General features: G+C 47.9%; 8 protein-coding genes across 8 annotated transcripts in view; 3 read left to right on the top strand and 5 right to left on the bottom strand.

The window, feature by feature from the left end:
- Nucleotides 1–1,083, bottom strand: part of M437DRAFT_60775 (Metallo-hydrolase/oxidoreductase) — a gene marked incomplete at both ends in the record, with an annotated part of 2,836 nt that extends 1,753 nt beyond the window's left edge. Inside the window, one exon of the mRNA XM_041023810.1 lies at nt 666–1,083. Within this exon, the coding sequence (XP_040874893.1) occupies nt 666–1,083 (418 nt within the window). The remainder of the gene's footprint in view (nt 1–665) is intronic.
- Nucleotides 1,084–1,684: 601 nt separating this feature from the next.
- On the bottom strand, nt 1,685–2,137 carry M437DRAFT_60769 (uncharacterized protein; the record flags this gene model as incomplete). Its single annotated transcript, XM_041023809.1, has 2 exons — nt 1,685–1,922; nt 1,953–2,137. 2 exons carry the CDS (start codon nt 2,135–2,137, stop codon nt 1,685–1,687), a joined length of 423 nt encoding a protein of 140 aa, XP_040874892.1.
- Nucleotides 2,138–3,703: 1,566 nt separating this feature from the next.
- M437DRAFT_60787 (uncharacterized protein) lies at nt 3,704–4,762 on the top strand (the record flags this gene model as incomplete). The annotated part of the gene is made up of 2 exons (XM_041023812.1): nt 3,704–3,861; nt 3,925–4,762. The coding sequence occupies 2 exons, from the start codon at nt 3,704–3,706 to the stop codon at nt 4,760–4,762; spliced, it is 996 nt and encodes a 331-aa protein (XP_040874891.1).
- Nucleotides 4,763–12,109: 7,347 nt separating this feature from the next.
- On the top strand, nt 12,110–15,097 carry M437DRAFT_70473 (uncharacterized protein; the record flags this gene model as incomplete). Its single annotated transcript, XM_041025464.1, has 5 exons — nt 12,110–12,509; nt 12,600–13,156; nt 13,204–13,236; nt 13,348–13,770; nt 13,826–15,097. The coding sequence occupies 5 exons, from the start codon at nt 12,110–12,112 to the stop codon at nt 15,095–15,097; spliced, it is 2,685 nt and encodes an 894-aa protein (XP_040874890.1).
- A 408-nt stretch (nt 15,098–15,505) lies between these two features.
- On the top strand, nt 15,506–15,808 carry M437DRAFT_70472 (uncharacterized protein; the record flags this gene model as incomplete). Its single annotated transcript, XM_041025463.1, has 1 exon — nt 15,506–15,808. One exon carries the CDS (start codon nt 15,506–15,508, stop codon nt 15,806–15,808), a length of 303 nt encoding a protein of 100 aa, XP_040874889.1.
- Nucleotides 15,809–16,276: 468 nt separating this feature from the next.
- M437DRAFT_70471 (uncharacterized protein) lies at nt 16,277–16,843 on the bottom strand (the record flags this gene model as incomplete). The annotated part of the gene is made up of 1 exon (XM_041025462.1): nt 16,277–16,843. One exon carries the CDS (start codon nt 16,841–16,843, stop codon nt 16,277–16,279), a length of 567 nt encoding a protein of 188 aa, XP_040874888.1.
- Nucleotides 16,844–17,298: 455 nt separating this feature from the next.
- On the bottom strand, nt 17,299–17,670 carry M437DRAFT_89123 (uncharacterized protein; the record flags this gene model as incomplete). The annotated part of the gene is made up of 1 exon (XM_041028972.1): nt 17,299–17,670. One exon carries the CDS (start codon nt 17,668–17,670, stop codon nt 17,299–17,301), a length of 372 nt encoding a protein of 123 aa, XP_040874887.1.
- Nucleotides 17,671–17,748: 78 nt separating this feature from the next.
- On the bottom strand, nt 17,749–20,205 carry M437DRAFT_70470 (FabD/lysophospholipase-like protein; the record flags this gene model as incomplete). Its single annotated transcript, XM_041025461.1, has 5 exons — nt 17,749–18,094; nt 18,232–18,649; nt 18,709–18,796; nt 18,993–19,173; nt 19,208–20,205. 5 exons carry the CDS (start codon nt 20,203–20,205, stop codon nt 17,749–17,751), a joined length of 2,031 nt encoding a protein of 676 aa, XP_040874886.1.
- Between the last annotated feature and the right edge of the window lie 555 nt (nt 20,206–20,760).

Here is a 20,760-nt window from a genome sequence, read left to right as displayed (position 1 = left end):
AAAAGAAAAGAAAAGAAAAGAAAAGAAAAGAAAAGAAAAGAAAAGAAAAGAAAAGAAAAGAAAAGAAAAGAAAAGAAAAGAAAAGAAAAGAAAAGGACAGGAAGAGGATGAAAGGAAAAAGAAGAAAGGAAAATCAAAATGGAATCGTGAATCAGCGTGGGTATATCGTCCTGCGATCCACATGCCGGTACAGAAGTCTACTCATGCTTATGCAATATCTTAGCAACGTGCAACAGTCCTGCTTTGTGATGCAGCAGCATGCTGATCTTTAGGGATCTGGAAGACCGGCTTCGGGGTACCGTTGAAAAGATGGCAATGGCGCTGCTTTTGCTCCCCCACGCTCAGGTATGGCATGGGACATTGGCGTGTAGGTGTGGTATGGTCATGCCCTATCCAGAGTCTATAATGATTTGGCAAGCCGAGTAGTCTGCGTGTAGAACTGTAGAGTTCATTGACATTGCCACTTGGATAATCGCAGGAGGACATTCTCAGGTCAGCATTGAGAAGGACGTCGCCGCAAAAGACGTTGTCTGCGAAGGATGGGTCAGCCGCCTCTAGCATGTGCAGCATTCGAATCAGGACTAGGGAATGGTAATTACCTTCAATCATGTAGCCTACATGATCTAGAGTGTGGCCAGGAAGGTGGAGGACAGTCGCTTGAAGACAGCCAATATCGAAGCTTCCATCGTCGTCAAGGAACTCATCGAATTCACACGCGAGCACATCAGGCAGAAAGCCGCACTCTTCGTACATCATTTGTCGGACTTGTCGGGACCGCTTGCCAATACAGGTCAAAGGTCTATGACCCTGATCTCGCTCTAGAGTAGCCTGGATGTACGAAGAAGCGCTGAAGTGATCTGTGTGAGTGTGGGTTTCGAGTATGCGCGAAATGTGATAGCCTTTTGCGCGGACAAGTGACAGCAGGCGATCGGCTGTGCTTGTGCTGACAGTACATGTGGTCTCGTCAAAGTCCAAAACTGGATCAATGATGATGCCACTCATCGAGTAAGGATCGGTAACAATATACTGCCATGTTCCTGTGTTGGGATCGTGAGCACTGTCAATCGTGACAGTTGGGGTCATGATCTCTGTATGAACGATGAGGGGGATGCTGTCCGATCCCTGTCCGTGGCACGACGATGAAGCGGGCCTTGGATGGAAGGAGCAGCTTCGGGCGTTACGGAAGAAATGGTGCATTGACATTGGGCGCAAGTCGTGAAAACCACCAGCCGGCCTTGTGTGAGGGAAACATGAAGGCGCTTGCTTCCAGTGTGCTGACAGCGAACGTTGCATTCTTTGGATTGTGGTTTTGAAGGAACTGTGAGAAGAATACATCTGGTATTGAGCTGTAGCTATGAATAATTGCAAAGATCGATAAGAACACCCTAGCCGCGTGTATATGGGTTTCCTCCGTGTCATGTGTTTGTCGGCGATGGTCCCACCGGGATCATTGGTGTGATTTCGCCGACATGAACGGGCATGCACCCCAGGTTCGCAACAAGAAGATAGCGCAGCTGACAGCTTTCCTCTCTGTCTTTCTTCTTTTTTATCAACTAGTCAACAACCAACAAGGTAAGGAATGATCGTATTTGACAGGTCTGCCTGTCTTGTCTATCTGTAGCATGTGACACCACTGCGCCCCGCAATTGATACCTGGACTGTCTTGAGGGTTGCGGAGCACGTCTCAACACTTGCTGTCGTCATTCTCAATCCTGTCCTTGGCCATTCTCCAATAAGCCACGCTAGCGATTCCTGTGATACCTCCCGCAAGTACTGCAGCTCCATAGTAGGAAGGCTTAAACAATCCTTTCTGCAGATACGACATGTTGGAAAAGTATCTGGAGGTTCCGTACAAGATGCTGCCCAGCCCGCTGCCTAACAATATCTTGACCAATTCATCTGGTCTTCCTCCCGATCGTTCTCTCTCTAACTTAGACTTCCCTTCTCTCTACTTGGGTGTGCGTAGAAGTCCGGCCAGATACAGCTGATTGAAGCGTTCGACACCAATACCCAGGGCAAGGAAACCTAGGCCGGTGCGCATCCAAGACAAAAAGGTGCGTTCCGAGGCGAGGTGGTCGCGAGCAGTGCTACCCGTGTTATGAAGGACAGAGCCTTTGATGCGAGAGAAAAACGGCATTATGGACAAGTGGGCCGAGCAAATAAAGGACCGTGTTTTGTGATCCTGAACTTGACAATGATACTGAAATGTTCTTGTACGCCGGAAAATCAAATCTGGCTCACAAAGTAAGTACGGACAAGTAGCTGCAGTGCGCCTTGTGATTACCTGGAAAGGGGTACTTGATGGTCAGGGATCCTGCCCGCAGCAGAACTCGAAATTGACGGCAATTGTATATATCGTTGGGAGGGAATTGAAGTTCAGCGTGGCTACAGTAACATGGATGGAAAGGAGTTAACTGTTGACAATAAGAGAGGTCAATCGAGTAATCCCGAGAAGTACGAAGCTGTAAGTGACCTCGAGGTCGGCGAACAGCGCAATGGAGAGATGTCCCCGCGAAACATATAACGCCTTACCTTGCCTGCAACAATACAGATAATCTTGTTCGGCTACTACATTTGTTACTCGTTTAGCTTAGCAATATCCACATCAGAATATTTGAGCATATAATAGTGTTATAAACCATAATCTAGTGGCTATGATAATCTTCAGATTTTAAGACGTTTTGATATAAGTATAAACCACTCTATAGCTATAGGAACGATTTACTATTAGAGAAGGAGCCATTACAATCCTACGTATTAGTAGTTAGGGTTATATATGCGGTAGGAGGCGCCTACTAATAGGGTGGTACGTACCCTATAGGAGGATCCTACTATTATATGGCCAACTATTCTAGGGAGAATAACTAGTTACGGGATTTGTACTCGTAAAGAGGAGTGTTAAGCAAGTAAAGCAAATAGTATAATATGTAGTATAAACTAAAGGGACTGTTAGAATAACTATTTAAGTTAAACGTAGGACCTCCTACTAAGTTCCTGCCTACCTATATACTTAGTAGATAATAAGTGTATGCATGTTGCTCTATATGCTCTGTCGTGCTCTATAGAGCAGAGCAGGAGAGTAGAGTAGAGTAGATGGCGTGTTTATATAGAGTGCTTTATCTTGCCAAGGTGCGGAGAACAATAGAGTAGGTTACGCGACCCTGTCATTAGCAGGATCGTAATACCTACTAATAAGTAAGTAGGCACTAGTGCTTATAAACTCTAAGCACTAGAGTGCTTACTAACTAACTAATCTATGCTAGAGCATTAAGTGCTTACTAGCGACTTACCTATCCCTTATAAGTTGCCTAAGTATATAGGTAGATATGCTTGACACTCTTTATAAGTACAAATTCCGTGACCTACGGCTTTGCCCGAGATCGTTAGCCGAGACATGCCGTTGCGCTTGGCCGGGGGAACAGGCGATCTAGAGTCGCCGATGAAGTCGGCGAACAGTATGACTTACCATGATTGTTTGGCTTCGGGGACTCTGCAACAGCACCCCACGGCTTACTAATGCGCACGCCTTCCTCTACCTTTTATATCTTTCACCAGATCGTATCCCCGTCTAGTGTCTTGGACAACTAGGAATCGATTTTTCAAACCTTGCACTGCCTTGAAGACCAATCTAAGCAGTTAGGAAGACAGTTGCAATCCAGAATCCCTAACCAGCAAAAATATCAATCGAACATACATTGATATCATGCTATCTGAGTCCACGGCCACTCTTGCCACTGGCATTACTTTTGGTGCTGCGCTCGCAGCATCTGGCGTGTACATGCCCTCAGTGATCGTTGATCAATTCCGGTTGACTGACTTCCACATGTTCCATGTGTTTGCAACTGCTATGGGATCAAGCGCGTGAGTGAGACCAGTACGTCGCTAGGTTGAGTGAACGCTTTCACTAACTCCTTCTTATCTTAGGATGGTCATGCTCATCCTCGAAAAGCTAAACATGAATCAACGACCCGTCAGAGCGAACGCTAAGGTCAGCGTGTGGACACCATACGACGCAAATATCGCTGGTGGCGCCTTGGTCGGTATCGGGATGGCCCTATCAGGCGCGTGTCCCGGCACAGTCCTTGTGCAGCTCGCTCAGAGAATACCGTCCGCAGATGCCACTGCTCTTGGCGCGATTCTAGGCGCAGTCGTCTACGTCAGGACTCGAGACTGGATGGAACTCAAAGCACATCCACATAAAGATACTAAGCAAGCACCTTGCAAGAAGACCATCTCTGAAGTGTTTCGGGCTTCGGAAGCGGCATTATACTCGATCTTCGGGCTAGGAATCGTGGGAGTCCTATCGTTGACGAGGGCCAAATTCGGAAGCAGTCTTGTCTCACCGGTAATGGGCGGTCTGCTCATCGGATCTGTACAGGCACTCTCTTTGCTGCTTATGCACAAGCCCCTTGGTGTATCGACAGCGTACGAAGACTTAAGCCAGAACGTACTCCAGGCCTTCACTGGGCGCCTGGAGAAACAGGGCTGGTTGACGAATTCGATTATTTTCTCCATCGGAATTATTATGGGCAGCGCGGTCTTGTTGCAGAACGTACCTGCTGCGATCAGCGTTACGTCGGATGCGGCTATTCCATCCTGGCAAGCTTTTGTAGGAGGTGTTGTCATGACATTTGGCGCTAGGTTGGGTGGAGGTTGTACTTCTGGACACGGGCTGTCTGGACTAAGCGCTATGTCTTTCTCAAGTCTGTTGACGGTAGGGGCTATGTTCGGCGCTGGTATCTTGACACAGAAGCTCATGTGATCGAACGATCCAATGACCTATGTCACCCTCCAGGCGCCTTACAACGCTCTCTTGCTATGCCTCTGTCATTAACTTCCTCGTGGCACTACCAAGTATGCAAAAACGAAACATCCATCAACATCTTAAGAGCACATGCACGAAAGCAAATACATATCTCAAAACCAGTAGCCGTGACAAATCAACTGTAGATACCAACAAACATATTTCAAAGCGGTCGAAGATTCTCAAGGTACTCGAAAGAATGGATCCTGCATATGATAGAGGCTTTCTTGCTTGTTTGGTAGAGACTGAGGTCCAGAGTTCTTACACGAGAGGCTTCACTATCGCTCTGAGCATGCCAAAACGTCCGCCGCCTAAATAGAGTCGCGCTACATCTAAGGTGTCAGGAGATATGATGGTTCGGTGTCAACAGAGTGGATTAACCGTCTTCCGCTCACCATGATCAAGCACAACCCTCTCGAGCATTATATTTTCCAGGATCGCCTGATGACGAATTGATGGATTACATTGATGTTCAAAACGGCGTTGGTGAGCCAAACTGTATTATCCGAAGATTCTGTAGACCAAAAGCGTGTGCGTCGTCAGACAGTCTTGACTCAGTGACGCGGGTTTAGCTAATGTGCCACTTGTTCCTAATCCAAAACTCAATCATATGTTCTGTTTTGTGGTACTGAACTCAGTCCATGGCTCATTGATGGAGTCTCGAATCATTACATCTTCATGAACAAAGTGTGCCTGTGGGTTCTCTGTAAGTGGCATACCACAAAATTCAGAGCCCTCATGGGTATGGCTTGCAATTTTTCAGCACGAGCTACCGGTCTTCAGTACTTTTTCCGTAAAACAAGGTGCCTGTCAGGACACTTCTCTGGGTGCGGAGACCCTCGGGAATGGTAAGTCGGTATTTAACATATACTACAAACCCATTGTTTCGTGCTGTAGTCATAACGCTACTCTCGAACTGGCATTTTTTTGCCTCTACAAAGCGACCTGAGAGTAAATAGTAGTCGCATACACAAAACAGTGGTGAACGCATGCATACTTCCGATGCAGTCTGATGACGAAACTCTTCGACTCGTCGACATCAAGGACATGCTATGATGTTGATCGCAGTATCTCCGTCGAATGTGAGCTGATACACAAACGCTGCTCGTTTATCGTCATACGCGTAGGAGTACGCATCTTCACACATGTCTCGTAGAGCTGGATTCTGGTTTGTACAGGTCTGTTCTGTGCTGTTCACGTTCCTGCAGCAAGCCTCATCTGAGCCGTATAGAGTGCAATTGGAAACGCAGCTCTGGAGAGGATCAAGGTACGCGAGAGGATAATTTTTGCCGGAACCTTGATCGAAGCGGTTCGGGATGGGACACTGCCAACCTGAAGGAACACGACAGCTCAAAGGGGCACAGTTCGGGCTGACGTTTGTTGCCGGTCCGATGGTAGAACAGGTCTCCGCGTCCATTGTCACCTCAAACCCATTGCTCGCCGCTTCAATGTTACTGATGTCCATATTGCATCTGCTAGAGTTCAGTTCGCAGGTGGCCTCAACCAAACTTCGAGCCCTGGGTCCAGTGCTATTGGCTTGATCATAGATCCAAAAAGCTCAAGTGGATTGACCTTCTGGACCGGACTTCAGCATATATTCACGCACTTCACCCTGGGAGCTTGGCTGGTCGAAGACATTCTGCGTTGCGCAAGCGCTGCCGTTAGTGACTATGAAGTGTGGGAACACCTTCGACGTTGCCGGACAGTTGTGCGAGAACGTTACTCGGTACCCAGGTGGGGAGTCGGTAGCATTTGTTGTGTAATGTGAGGTGGATGGAAAGGCCAGAGCAACGCTTGCAGCGGAGGTGGAGATAGCTAAAATCGTCTTCAAGATCATAAGGCAGATGAAGCCGGGCTGAGTTGTTTGCGAGTCCGTGGGCAGGCTTTTATAGGCTATCCAAGCATAGAGATCAACTTAGTCACTCGTTTCAAGGTCGGATGTTGGATGATTGGTAGGAAATCATCATGTATGGATAATCCCAGATGATGCATGGCGGTGATCACTGTCGTGACATCACCTCTGACTTTGCCACACATCAGCCACTTCTGCTGGCCTAGTCAAAAAAGTCTTATATAATGGAGGCAGTATCGTACCGCTTCGAGCTTGACAATGCAGTTGTGTAATGTCGCACGACGATTGTATCTGCGCGTATATGTTAGATCGAGCTCCCGTCAATGACGACTGTCACTCCTGTGGCAAGGGCTTAGTCTAGAGACAAATATAGTGTGAGCGTTTGTCAAATGAGGTTCTGATTGTAAAAGTGCCTGAGTTTGAGCTTACAGCTGTAGATTCATACCAAACCATGTGGACGGCACATCCGCCCGAGTTGGTAGTTTTGACTGAGTAGCCATTAAGTATGTGGCCAGATCGTGAAACAATATCGTCATGATACAGTCACGATACAAAGATTGTACACCTATCTTTGCGATCTTGTGTTGCGAGGCTTATGCCTGACAAGAGCCAGGAATCCCAGGTAGTATGTAGAGGGAGTGCTCCGATCCTGGCCACATGATGGAAGATGAGATAATCGCTCGTTCTGCACAGCAGGGCAGAGGCAATTCCAGTCCTGAAGACACGCAGCAAGCTACTATACCATGTTGAACTATAGATAGATCTGTACACGAATTAGACACGTCGACTGCTAGCGCCTCCAGACCAGGGGATATGCATGGTGATACGATGGTGGGTATCGCCAAAGAATGCTCAGACTAATCGATTGCGGCGATAAAGACAGCTCAAGAGGTATGGCTGACACATCCAGGCCACTCTACTCAGCCAGAGTCTCTCATCTCTTGGAGTGATCTGTCTTCTACAAAAGGTCAATGTCATCGCCCGAATCCTCTTGCCAATCATCGAAACGCCAAACTTCGGCTCGACATCTGGAACTCAAAGGGTCATCTCGTGATGAGTATCGCGGTTCAGATGCCAGCACGCGAACAAGTCCCCAATAGCTGCTGCAATGTAGAGTCTGATGGCGAGGAACTCAGTGCAAAAAGCATAAGACCATTCCGCGTAAGATTCGTTGAAGCACCTGTCGCATGTGATCGAGGATTGTATATTCTGCATCTGTGTCGAGAGCTTCAAAACGAGCTAGGGCTGCTTCAGACACTATCGATAAATCACTTAGGAATACCCAGGCAACTTCAAGGACTGCTAGAGAAGATACGTAATCTTCTGCTGAGCCCCGGATTCGACAAGCTCAAAGAGCTTGAACCCAGCCAGCACCAACGGGTACAGATCTAGTCATTCGTCCGCCTATACCTACGATATGGGATATGATGGATGCTGACAAATCGTACCAGGCTGCTGCAGTCATCCCGAGTTCCTCGTCGCCAGGTCTGAATCACAAACCGGCATATCGAGACCTAAGGGTCCTCAGCAAGCTCCGAACTTAGCTGTCGGCGCTTGTGTATTTTGGTGATCATAAGTAAACTTCTTTACAAAAGACGAGCTAAGAATTTCGACCCTTCGATGCCCTTCATAACACGAAAGTCTTGCGTAGCCCTTATGCACTCTGCTCGAGTTGAGACCGTTCAGGGCCTATCTGTAGCTTTCTGACATGTCCAACTTCTATCCTTGGTGCGACTGGAATAGTGTAGGAGTTATTTGAAGCTATCCGAAAGAGCGCCCTCAATCAATAGCCTCACATGTACCGCTTGAGGATCCGTAAGACACCCGAGGTGCACCTCCAAATGTGGCGCTTTCTCGGCTAAGAGGAGTACAAGCCTAGAACAGTCGTCAATGGCTCTCGGAATTCGAAGATGAGTTGGGTTGCTACAATATCCCATGTCTTTAGCTTGGGCAGCATTTCAGTGCTCTGGTTACTACTAGCATACATAGCTATACGTCAATTAGTCAGTCAGTCAAAGAGATTGAGCTTCTACATCTCTTTTGCTAGATGGCATCTTGATTGACGGAGGTTGAGGCATGATGGCATCTGAAATCATATGGCGTACGTACAAGACGGCATCATCTTATGGACCAAGTACTGACTATACCTATGGAAAGCTTGTGCCTGTCTGAGAAGAGCATTGCCTGAAGATCTACGGCACGACAGACGTCAAGCCTACGCCTCATTGGGACCTCCGAACTCCGAAGACACACAGTTGCTCTGCAAGCATCTTTCGTTCCAACCCCAGAAGCGTTTTGAAGCTTCTTGATCCGTTCAGACGTCTCGTTTGCCATCTGATGCCTGTCGTACTACAGTCTCGAACTTCGGCACGCCTGGGTGTAAGATTAGATATATTTGCGCATGCAGCAGATTTCTCAACCTACCAATGCCGCCGTTTGAAGATCGGGTAGCTGTGACACTCATTCGTGCACTGACGAGGACTGTAGTGATCTGCACACAGACTGTTCACCATTGACGTGTCGTTGATACATGCATCTCCCGCGAGACTGCTCGAGCGGATTCGCTTTCTGTTCAGTTGCTTCGGCAGAAGCATGCTCAAATTGTCGTCCATATCAATTGGATGGGCTGCCATGAAAGTTTGATGGATCCAGTCCGGTCTGAGTAATCGAGCGGCATAAATTGGCCAAATCGATCGGTGGTGCGACGCGAGTGCAATCACTGCTTAGATTCTGAATCTACGGAGAGAAATCGAACACAGAGACATATGATATAGCATGGACCACATCGTTCTCTTCGTCGAAGCTAACGTAGCCATAAACAGAGCTAATTTGTCGCTAATTAGTAGCGAGTGATAAAGCGTTCACCTCCAGCGGTGATTATGATCATTGGAAACGTCTCCACATACATTATGTTGCCATCAGAGCAAAACAAAATTTTTCTTGTGCTCACATACGGAATGGTCAAGCGAGGGCATCTTTTGGCCATCGGTCACACTCAGATTTACGGGATCAAGTCAGCTTCATTCTCTGTACCAAGCCTTGAAAGTCTCCGCAGTAAGAAGAGGCACAGGTTGTGAGAGGAAACTCATGCTCCATCAAGACGTCATACATGGATCATTGCACTTCTTTGAATGCAAGCAGTGTTTTTCCAGTCGGCACTCCATCTTCTTCTTAGAGTATGCAACCACAAGTTTAGCTTGCAGCTGTTTGGAGTGCATTCGAGACTGTTATCAAGTTCGCGGATCATCGGTGGGATTCAAAGAAGAGCTGTGCCGACCAAGTGCGTAAAGTTCCCGATTCGTGCGTAAACACAAACCCAAACAAGACTCGGATTGTCTGAGGAAGCTTCGACTCAAGATCTATCAATAAGCTTACGAGGTGCAGATACAGTCTGTTCTCCAGCATTACCACCCTAGACTAACTCTCTTCGGGCCTACATGAGCCCTGTATCTCCGGGCGTGTCTCAAATCGCCTCATGCTCTTTGCACTTGCCTTTGAGCGTTCTGCATCAAGAGCGTCGAACAACCGTTTCTCCAAATCGAGCATGTACATCTCTAGGCATCCACATCGTTCTTGGAGACGCCTTAACTCTCGCATATAGGTCCAACTATCCATCGACCTTTGTCCATGTTTCGGCGTACGTGCGCTCGCTCGACTTTCTTGCGTTCGTCTAAGAAAAAGTTTGGGATCACGCAGCTGTACGAAAGAGTCTGCAGTTGATGATGAACTGCTCATCATTGAACAGACCAGTGTTTCTCGTCGCCTCGAGAAAATTTTGGCTTAGGATGATAGATTATGAAGCACGAAAAAGCGACGTGGCTGGTTGAGAGTGTGGAAGAAGGAGTGTGGAGACAGTATAGTTATCGTGAGTGTGCTCTTTATATGGCAGTGAAGCAAAGATCGGACACGAGTCTTTCTATATTTATCCGCACAGATGCAACAGCGACTGAGGTACAACTAATCGCAACTAAAAGAGACGTTGTCCGCACAAGCTGTGCGCGGTATGTCAGCTATTGGCGATGGTCTGTGCAGGTTGGCTGAGGAGCCAGAACGTGGACCTTCGTGATTTAAATCCGGTTCTTTTGTGTGTTATACTGTATTCTGCTTCATGTTCATCTGCGTGAAACGAGATATCCTATCTCGCGCAATGAGAGTTCTAATCAGCTGCGATATGGCAGAAAAGAGACTCCTGCTTATTACGTAATCACAACACATATCGCGGCCTTGAACCCTGATGTCAGACGAAGTCTCTACAACTCCCGAAATATGAACACTGTCACCATACAAGGGATACTGACACAAGTAAGTTGGCTCACCACACGCTATCATTGTAGTTCAAAAGAACCTGGGTCTGTGTAATATATCTTGTTTGGCTCTCACCATGATCGTCTACGATGACGCCTCCTCTCTTTCTTCCAGATGGGAGGATGCTGAGAGGTAGCTCATTACGATCTGCATGCAGTGACACCTCGGGGTTTCGGCCGAGAACGGCGAAACTCACTGGTCAACATCTACATTATAGGTCAAGCTTGTGGATCAAAGTCAAACAAGCAGAAACATCGTTTCGGCCTGACTTGAGCGCAAACATACCGATTTCTTGTAGCACCGAACATCGAATGGAAGGACAGTTACCAAAACCTTCGATCGGCAAAGCATGTAGCAGCTTTGAATCGTTTGAGGCTGCTAAAGACACGTCATAGCTGTCGACCAAGATAGATTACAGCCTGGACATGTCAAAGCAGCCATTGTTGTATTTAGTGATACGCACTGCAATGAGATTTCAGCACGTAAGGCCCCAATTAGCTGGAGGTTCCGCTCTGCCATGCACAAGCAGTTGAAAGACAATTTACAACTCTGGTGGGTGACCGCGTGGGGACTTCCACTCCTCTACGTTTCGAAAATTGTTCTAATTCTCTACTCTATAGTACCCTAAGATTTTGAGAGATATAGATCGAATGATTGAGTCATGGAAGCAGATTGTCGACGACTCTAAGACTTGGGATACAACTTCTTGCCTGTCAGTATGACATATCGAGTGTCAAGCGATGACGAGACTCACCTGATTCATCGGAAGTGATAGCCTTCACAACGGCGCCATCACCTATGCCCAGCGATAGCTTTCTGGCAAAAAACAACCTTCTTGCTCAAGACTCGCATGTATGCAGACTCTCATAAACACGTAATTTTCCAGCGAGTGAGTGTGATGTGCCTTTGAATAGACCAATGTATTCTCATGTGCGAAGAAGGAAAGTTCAGATGAAGAAGCCAATGCCTCCCCTCACGCCTTGCCAGAAGATGCGAAGTTCACACATCACGTCTCGAGTAGTGCTTCTTGTCGTCCAAACCTGCTGGTCTTGAGCACATAAGCGTTTGCTCCGATCGCGGTGAATCCGTACTTGTCAATCACCCTCTAGTAGAAGACTTTCTCTTCTCCGCACCACTAAAGGCGCAAAATGGACCGCTTGTCGACAGAACTCAAAAGGAGACTACGTACAGGTGGTACAAAATCAGTGATAGATCACCTAGAAGATGTCTTGAGATCGAGAAACAACACGGAATACTCCAGGATCAAGGATGTGGTCATCAGGTTCATCATAGAAGAGCAAGATGAGCTGGAGAACTGTGCGGCTCAGCTTGAAGATTGCCTAAGGAAGAACGGTATAACTGTGGACGATACAAACAAGATTGTTCCACGTCACCGCAAAGACAAAGCTCTAGACGGAATCGGAGGCCGTTGGGGTCATGATTATATTGAACATTATCACTGGCATGCCAAACGCGTCCACTTTCTCGAAGACTTAGCCAGTATATCTCGGAAAACACCGTGGGAAAAGGCTGTGGAATTGTTCAATCGTGTGGTATCAGAGGGGGAAGGTCATGGTCATTGGGGACGCGAAGATCATTGTGCCAAATGACCGATCCAACAAGCTCATCTAACAGAAGTCCTTAGACATCTAAGCGGGTCCAGCGGCGACGGTGCAAGGGATCGAATCATATCAGCTGCAAGACCTTCAGGAGGGTCATCGATTCTCCCGCTCGGGCGGAACGAGTTAGACAAGAATGGATATGAAGTGGACATTCATGGTCTCATCATAGCAAGAAGCAGATATAACTCAGCTTCATCAGGCATGAGCGACTCAATCGAATACGCAGGCCTTCCGGACCCGACAGGGATGATTCCACAGACCGACAATGCAGATTGCACACCTGAAGGCTTGGGCGACAATGCAGATGAGGACCTTGACAACCGGTTCAACACTCCGACAGAGGTGACATCATCTGGTCGTAGCCCACAAAGTTGGTGTACCGGTGGTGGTCCTGATGTGACGGACTTCGAGGGCCCGACAGGTGGCCCCACTGCTATGCAGCCGCCCGGGACCGACAAATCGCACCCCCGGACTGCAGACATGGCCTCAACCCGAAGCGAGGGCTCTCTGAAAGACCTTTTCTGTGACAAGTTCCAGTTATTGCAGCGGGACTTGGTTGAGAATACAACAAAGGTAAGAACGATTGATAAGTTGCAGGTCGCTAGACTGAACTTTTACAGACTCTGGAAATGCAGGAAGTCCTCACCGCTAAGGTCATCGACACTATGCGAAGCCTTGATTATGGAGTTGGAACAACCACAGAGGCGAGTCGAAGCACATAACTTGTAGACCTTATCACAAGATCTATGCATGGATTGGAGGAGATGCTCGCTGAGAAAACGTGTAAGCGCGAGAACATACCTATCCCACACATGCAAGAGAGTATCATCTCTGGCCTCCATGAGAGCTTATCTAGGCAGCTGGCACAGTTCAAAGAAGGACTTGAATTCACACGGTCTAGTTTAACCCAAGAACTTTCGCAACAAGTAAATATTCTTGACAAGAAGCTGGCTAGACAGATCACAGCACAAACACTGAAAGATCTCGATGTATTATACAAGGCGACCAATGACCACTTGCAACAGCTTTACAGAGCGTCGAGGGATTGCATCGCACATGCTGGTGTAACCAAGGGAATTGCTTCGGTGGGTTCAGCTATGACAAAAACCTTGTCGAACACTTTGAAGAAGAATATGGCGGAGGCATCTCAAATCGACAGGCGGGAATGCGAAATATTAGCCACTCAGGTTTGTGACAGGAGCTCGCGTTCGCTAAGCACCGTATACTGACAGATAAGTGTAGATGAAACATGCTTTCAGCGATGAAAACCGCGGTATCCGTGATCATCAAGCGGCCATTCTGACTGCAATTGAATCTCAGACCAAAGCAGTCATCTCGACAATGTCGACTGGACAGGCATCTGTGACCGGCATGGATGAAGAAGTGCGGGATCTTCGAAAAGACTTGGAGACTCTAAGAAGTACTTGCGCTAAGTCACGAGTTACATATACTCTGAACAGTCTGCCGGCTGAAGGAGAAGACACGGAGTATGGGGTTGGAAAATTCGAAGTCGGCAAGACTGGCCCGCCCAGTGAAGATAGGGCAGAAGCTTTGGGGAACACTCAAATCCATCTCCATGCTACTAACACAACTCGTGATGCTGATGTTGCAGGATTGGCAAAAGATACAGCAAGAACCAAGGATTCAACTGTTAAATCCTCTAGAGTGAGGCTACGCGTCAGTCCCTCTCCATCGTCAAAAGATCCTGGCGATGAATACCAACTTGATGGACCAGGACCCGCGCAATGCGCAGTACAATTCTCAGATCATATTTCCGCATATGTCGGGACTTCGAGCGCTCCATTGGGATTGGAGAATGGTATCGTAGACCTTGACAGCTCAGAAATCAACGTTTGTATCGCATCAATGGCGATGACGCCGACCAGTGAACGTCAGAAAGATCGCCATATATTTACACCGGATGACGATGAGTCAGGCGAAACACTGAAACCATCTGAAGCCGACAAGATAGATCCGAACCAGTCAACGGACGAGAGCAGAACGCGGAACGACATCGACAGCTATAAAATCGTGGATTGTGTTGTACACAACCTAGATCGGGAGCCTTTTCGAGGCAACGACCGCAGCCACCCATCTGATGACGCTGTCCCTAGCATCATCCAGGACTTCGGTAGAGTGTCTAATCGAGCAAATAGACCGTGGCAGGTTCATCATTCAACTAGCACGTGGACGGAGAATCAGAAATCCGACCTCGACTTGGTGCTTAACACCGGGCTGTCAGAGCTCAGGAATATTGACTCAGAGACGGCAGAGGAAGTTTGGCCCGATGGTCTTGATGGAGAGCTCGCGAAGAGCGCATCCGTGGCCACATCTCCACATTACCTGTTGAGTTCAGCTAAAGATCCTGCAACAGTCGATATGGACACATATGTAAGCTCTGGTCTAGACAGACTGAATTCGGGTCAACAGCGCAGCCCGATATCGGGAAGCGACTCCGACATGTCTCTATCGACTCGGTGTACTGATGAGAATTCTGGCGTTGTCAAGCGCTGAATGAGAGGAGTAAGCTCAGATCAGTCTGCATCATCACTCGCTGACTGAACGGGAGGGAATGAGAGTGCTGCATTTTTGTCGGAATCTTTCAGCTCCACTGCAAGAAATAGCATCCTCCCGTCTTTCCAAAACGACAAGACTCCGGAGGACGAGATTTCTTCTGCGACAGAAGAGCAAGAGGCGATCTATGTGGAAGTCGAGGATCGAGAGAACAGCCCTCGGGACGTGGAAGATCAGGACAAATTGATGCAGCCCACGATCTTGTTTGGTGGTACAACGCTGGATGATAAGGGATAAGGAAGAATCAGGTATCATCAGGCGCGGGAAGAGTCCTTTCGCACACGCTGAGCCGGTACGACAGACTGAGAGTGAAGTCGCCACTGGAGATCCAGCCCCAATGGGGTCTGCATGAGCGATCTAGTAGACGGCATTGGGCAATCGAACGAGGGCCTTGAACCATCGAACGACGGCCGTGGTGATCTACCATTAAAGGACTCGGTCTACAAAGATGATCCCCAAACCACACAAACTCTGGAGCCCATTGCTAGTTCGAGTCAAACTTCTATGTTTGATACAGCTGCTGCTGATATGACAAGCTCTATGGCTAACGACAAAATTGTTCAGAAAGATGATTTCGGCACGAGTGAGATTGACGATTATGCAGCGGTGATTGACGACTTCAGTCAGACGGTGCCGGAGCTGAGACCATGATGAAGCCCAGGCATCACCTTACTGCCAAGGTTTCACTGCTTAGATAATACGGAAAGTTGTGGAGCACACGGTGCTATGATTGGTTTTGACTCATACTGAACTTCTTGGGATTCCAAAAAAGCTATAATGAAGACTGTATAAGCTTTGACTTACTTAATTGTTTCAAGTGACGTTTAATGTGGCTTACGTCAAGAGTCGTTTTGAGTTGACGAGACTCGTAGTTCTATAGACTATCTCTTGAACAAAACTCACCTGTCAAAGCTTGTGGCGTGCTTGATCCCTCATCACAGTCGATATCACTTGATCATCGTGATTGTCAGCCTTCTTATCGCTTGCCACCATATCCAGGATGCCTTGCCATACTGAAACGGTTTCTACAATGCAACATCAATGGGAATATCCTATACAGAGCCCTTAGCATATCCTAGTTGGCTAAAGCTCCTAAATGATGGCGACTAATCTGATAAGTCACAAACATCTGTATGAGCACACCATGTAGACGGAGTATCTGGAACTACTTGTGCAAAAGACTGTCAAAGATGGTCCAGTGTGGCCAGTTCGCTGTCTGAGATATGTAACAAGGTAAACCTCTAGAGTGCCAAGTTTTCTCGCTTTGAGTGGTTTCAAACGCTCGTCGCTATTATCAAAGATCGCACCCTCACGCTTCGATTGATTAAGTCTCTGTGAGACTCCTGAAAGCATCTCGTCTAAAGATCCACATCGACGCTGCCAGTATCGCTCGGGATCTTCCTCCATCTTGACTCGCTCCAAGTACCCTTTGGCACTGTGTATGTGGTCGTATAGTTTGATCGCCTCAACCTGGAGATTTATAGGTTCTTCGTGCCGCAAGATGATGCTGCGAATTGTGTCGAGATTTCGAATTGCGTTGGAGATCAAGGAATTGAACTCAGAGTCCGCAAAATCCAGTGTTGCGACGTCATCGATATGGCGCACCACCCATTTAAGCATCTTCTCTGTTTCTGTAATCTTTGCCTGTGCTCTCAGAATGAAGAGGTTGTCACTATTCCGTTCCATAGATTGTTTATTTGCTATCAGATGGATGCCTGTCTCGTTTTACTGAACCGGAACACGCAAGAGTACAAGGGTCACATAGGATGATACCAACAGAGTGCCCAGAGTTGTAGTTCATGGAAAGTCCTGAAATTTATAGTGACAGCGAATCACGATGTGGACGACCAGATCTCGTGATGAGTTGATAAGCTCGGCATCATATACATATACTTGGGCATATAATTGCGACTATTTAGAGCGGAGTCTGAAGGTGCTCCAAGTGGAGAAAAGACCATCTAAGAGAAGCTGACTCGAAGACTAACAGGGACTTGCAAGGGATATGGCATGGGCAACGATCCTTTCGTGCGGAATGATCCAGGATGACCATCTGGGGTATCGGTTTGAATACATCACGTAAGGTCGTCAGGTGGGATGCTGATGATGAATACAGTCATCGATAATAACTCTACGAATGGTTCTCAGCCCCTCTTACGTTTGCGTCCTTCGCCGAGCCCGACTGGCAGATAATCGCTCTGCGCCTCTCGCAGCTGGGCAATCGTGAATGGTGATCCACTGATTTGTTGTATCCAAGAAGGGTGGATGAGCTCGATCTTAAACAACTCGGTGCTTACTGGCTGTAGAATCTCAATCTCCATCGCGGCTGATAGCTCAACTACCAGGTCCTTGACTCTGAAGCGCACCTCGGGATACGTTTTCCGAAAGACTTCGAACTCTTGTTCGGTCAGACGGGTTTTGATAGTTCCTAGCTGCAGAACTTTGTCCCGTTTCTGTCCCTTCCTCAGTTTGTAGCCAAGCTCGAAGTAGAACAGGGAAGCAATCAGCTGCTTCATTACTGTCTCACACTCCGCCGTAAATAGTCTAGCCGAACCTGATTTCGATTCCAGGATTGCCTGGACGGAGTTGTTCAGTCAAGACATCGAGGACTGCTCATTTAGCAGCACTTCGTCCATATCCAGCCTTGGGTTCAGCCGCAGCAAGTTCTCTAGCCTTCCATGTCTCTGCATTTTTGTGACTTCATGCTGTCTGGTTGCGCTCAGGGATTCCTCGAGTACCTTGATATATCTTCTGAATACTGACATTCGAGTCAGCGGTGCCGTGGAGAAGCGTCCACATCCCACTGATACGACTGAAGGATCGTTATATTGCGATGGTGCAAGCATATTAGCTTCGCTCGCTGCAATGGCAGACGGGTTGTTATGGCTTAGTCCACCATTTTGATACACTTCACCGAGTAGTATCATTGACTTCCAAAATCTGTCAAAGCGATGTCAATAATGATAGTCATAAACAAAAATATCGTGATACGTGCCCTGGTGCAGCAGATGTTGCGCGAGCCCTAAGTATACTAATGAGTACAAGTACCATAACGATTGTTCCTAGTAAAAACTTACACCTCCCATATCCTAGGTAACTGATACGAACTGTCCATTGAAGGCCACCTGTACGCGCCTGTCCTGCGATGACGCGACTTGTTGTAATTGGTAAATATCGTTGTTTCGGAGGTCGATGCTTGATTCACAACGACAGCCACTCTGGTTGGGTGTTCGAGGTCATCCTGGATCATGAGTGAGGCATCGCCAAAGCTCTCCACGAGAATTCTTTCAATTGGAGCTGAGTCGTATATGCTATCGAAAAAGATAAGCTTGACGGCAATGTTTAGTACATCGGACCAGCCACCTGTGAAATACGACAGTAGTCTTGCCCAGCGGCTCTTTCGGACGAAAAGTTGCTCTGCGAACTTGAGAAACTTTACTCTGCAATCTTTCAAAGACCACTTTTTGGTCCCAATGCCCAATGCGCAGATACCACCTAAACGCGATCAGGCAAAGGTCTCTGGAGACGGGCAGTGTAATACAAAATCTCATTACCTATACTACTTCCAACCAGGAGGTCGAAGAAAGAAGATATGTGAACCGTCTCGCGTAGTCCGATCTTATCAAGCAGATGTTCGAGGATCTGGAGTTGTACAAGCCCTTTGACACCACCACCATCGAGCGCCAAGACCCGCCCCGCACTGTCGCCGTTGATGGCACATATGTTCGCAGACACGGGAATGCAAGAGTGTGCTCACAGACAGGGCACTCATACACATCCATACGACATCCGCTTGCTTCCTTACCGTGGCAGGCTCTCAAGCATAGAGTACACAGACCGTGTCTACACGGAAGCATGTGAGCCCACTGCTCCAGGAGACAAGCTGCACATCTGGTTCCATACTGTAACCCAGCAAGATACCCGCGGTGTTGGCGAAGCTGTTCGATGTGGAGTTTTGCCGAATCGAAGATGCTGACGCAACTCCGATATGCTCTTCGGGTGTTCTCCAACCAGCAGTCCTTGATCATGTTCACGAGGTCATCTGGAACGTACCGCTCGGATATCGCCGCAGAAGTGAACTTCTCGGATTGTTCGAAAGAACTGCGTACTATGCTTGTAGCAAGAGGCAGATACCGTAGCCTGAACTGGTCTTCTGCAAACATGTTGGTTTGGGAGGACTTGCCGGGCACAGTCCAGTGCCGTGATTGGAAGGAGTGCCGCATCAGATAGCTACTAACTAGACTAGCCCTTGCGTTCAGGACCGTGTCGAAGCGTTGATCGTTGCTACGTACATTACTATCAACGCTCGATAGTACACTAGATAGTGAAAATTTTCCCGGAGGCCATGGGTCCGTCAACTGAAGAACAATATTGGGCATTGACCCCGTTGCTTTCCAAGCTGATGCCAACTGCTGAAAGTCAGACAAAGTCCACAGCCAACCGTGATTTGATCTCAGACGCCTCGAGACCTTGTGACTATCGCGGATGTGTCCCCATGCTACGTGCTGTGTAATTCTGGGTGGCAAGAGGTTGATACTCCTTGCAAAGTTCTTGACTTGCTCGATTTTTATGTTGTCGAAGAGATCCGTTCTCTGTTCGTTGGATGTACGAACACCAGCGTCCTGTTGAGTAGCGCAATGACGCAGGAAATATTCAATGTCAGATGCGGATCCCCCAATGATGATCAGCGCTGCCGGTCTCAAATGTCGAACGCTCTCGGAAGGGAGACAGCAAGCCAGCCACTCGAGATAGATTAAACTTGCTGAAAGCAAATCTTCTGCCAAGAAGACCACCGCGTCGCTGAATGAGTGAGCGCACTGGACCAGCCGACTTTGTGTCAGCATCTGCAGCTCTGGTAGGGAGAGCGTTTCACCGAGATGCACCGTCCACTCGATTCCGGTCCAGGATGCTGTGTTGAACTCTATTGGGTATACGTGCCTCTCTGAGTCCGCATACTGTACAACTGTTGGAGGAGGACCGCCCGGACCATATCTTACCAGGGTGATGATCGACCTCCTCTGCTCTCTCTTGACCTCGAATTCGTCAGCCATTGCGGCTCACGCTTGGAAACAAAAAGAGCGGAAGAAATCGAAGCGGTCTACGATGCTATATCAACCAGCGATTTGTCTAACGAACGTGTAAGCAACTACTGAATGTGTCTTTTGAATGATTACGACAGCTCCTACCTCAGTACTCAAGGTGAATGGTAGGACTTCTGTGATCTTGCCCCCAATTCGCCGTGACATCACATCCATTCAATGCTCGCCTCAATTACAGATAATGTGCAGTAAGATGCTTCCAGATGATTTGACATTTGTACGAACTCTAGCATAATGCTGCACTCGGGTCAAGAAGCAAATCTTGGTGCACTAAACAAACCGCTACAAAGATGTCGACTTCATACGCCTGCGCTGGTCGGAAAGAGACGAGACTACACGGTTCGAAGGTTGTTTGAATGGTAAAGGCACAAGCACAGGCTGGGTTTTCCGTCGTGGCTAGCCAGCACAGCTTGCAGAGGTACTGCAAACGCTTGCTGCATCTGCTTAAACAACAAGGACAACATCACTGCAGGAGAAACAGTCAAAGATTTATAACTTTCCGCATTA

Source organism: Aureobasidium melanogenum, assembly GCF_000721775.1.
Source record: "Aureobasidium melanogenum CBS 110374 unplaced genomic scaffold scaffold_44, whole genome shotgun sequence".
In the NCBI taxonomy this organism is placed as follows: domain Eukaryota; kingdom Fungi; phylum Ascomycota; class Dothideomycetes; order Dothideales; family Saccotheciaceae; genus Aureobasidium; species Aureobasidium melanogenum.
The sequence above is the reverse complement of the archived record's forward strand: the minus strand, read 5'-3'. Positions and strand labels throughout refer to the sequence as shown.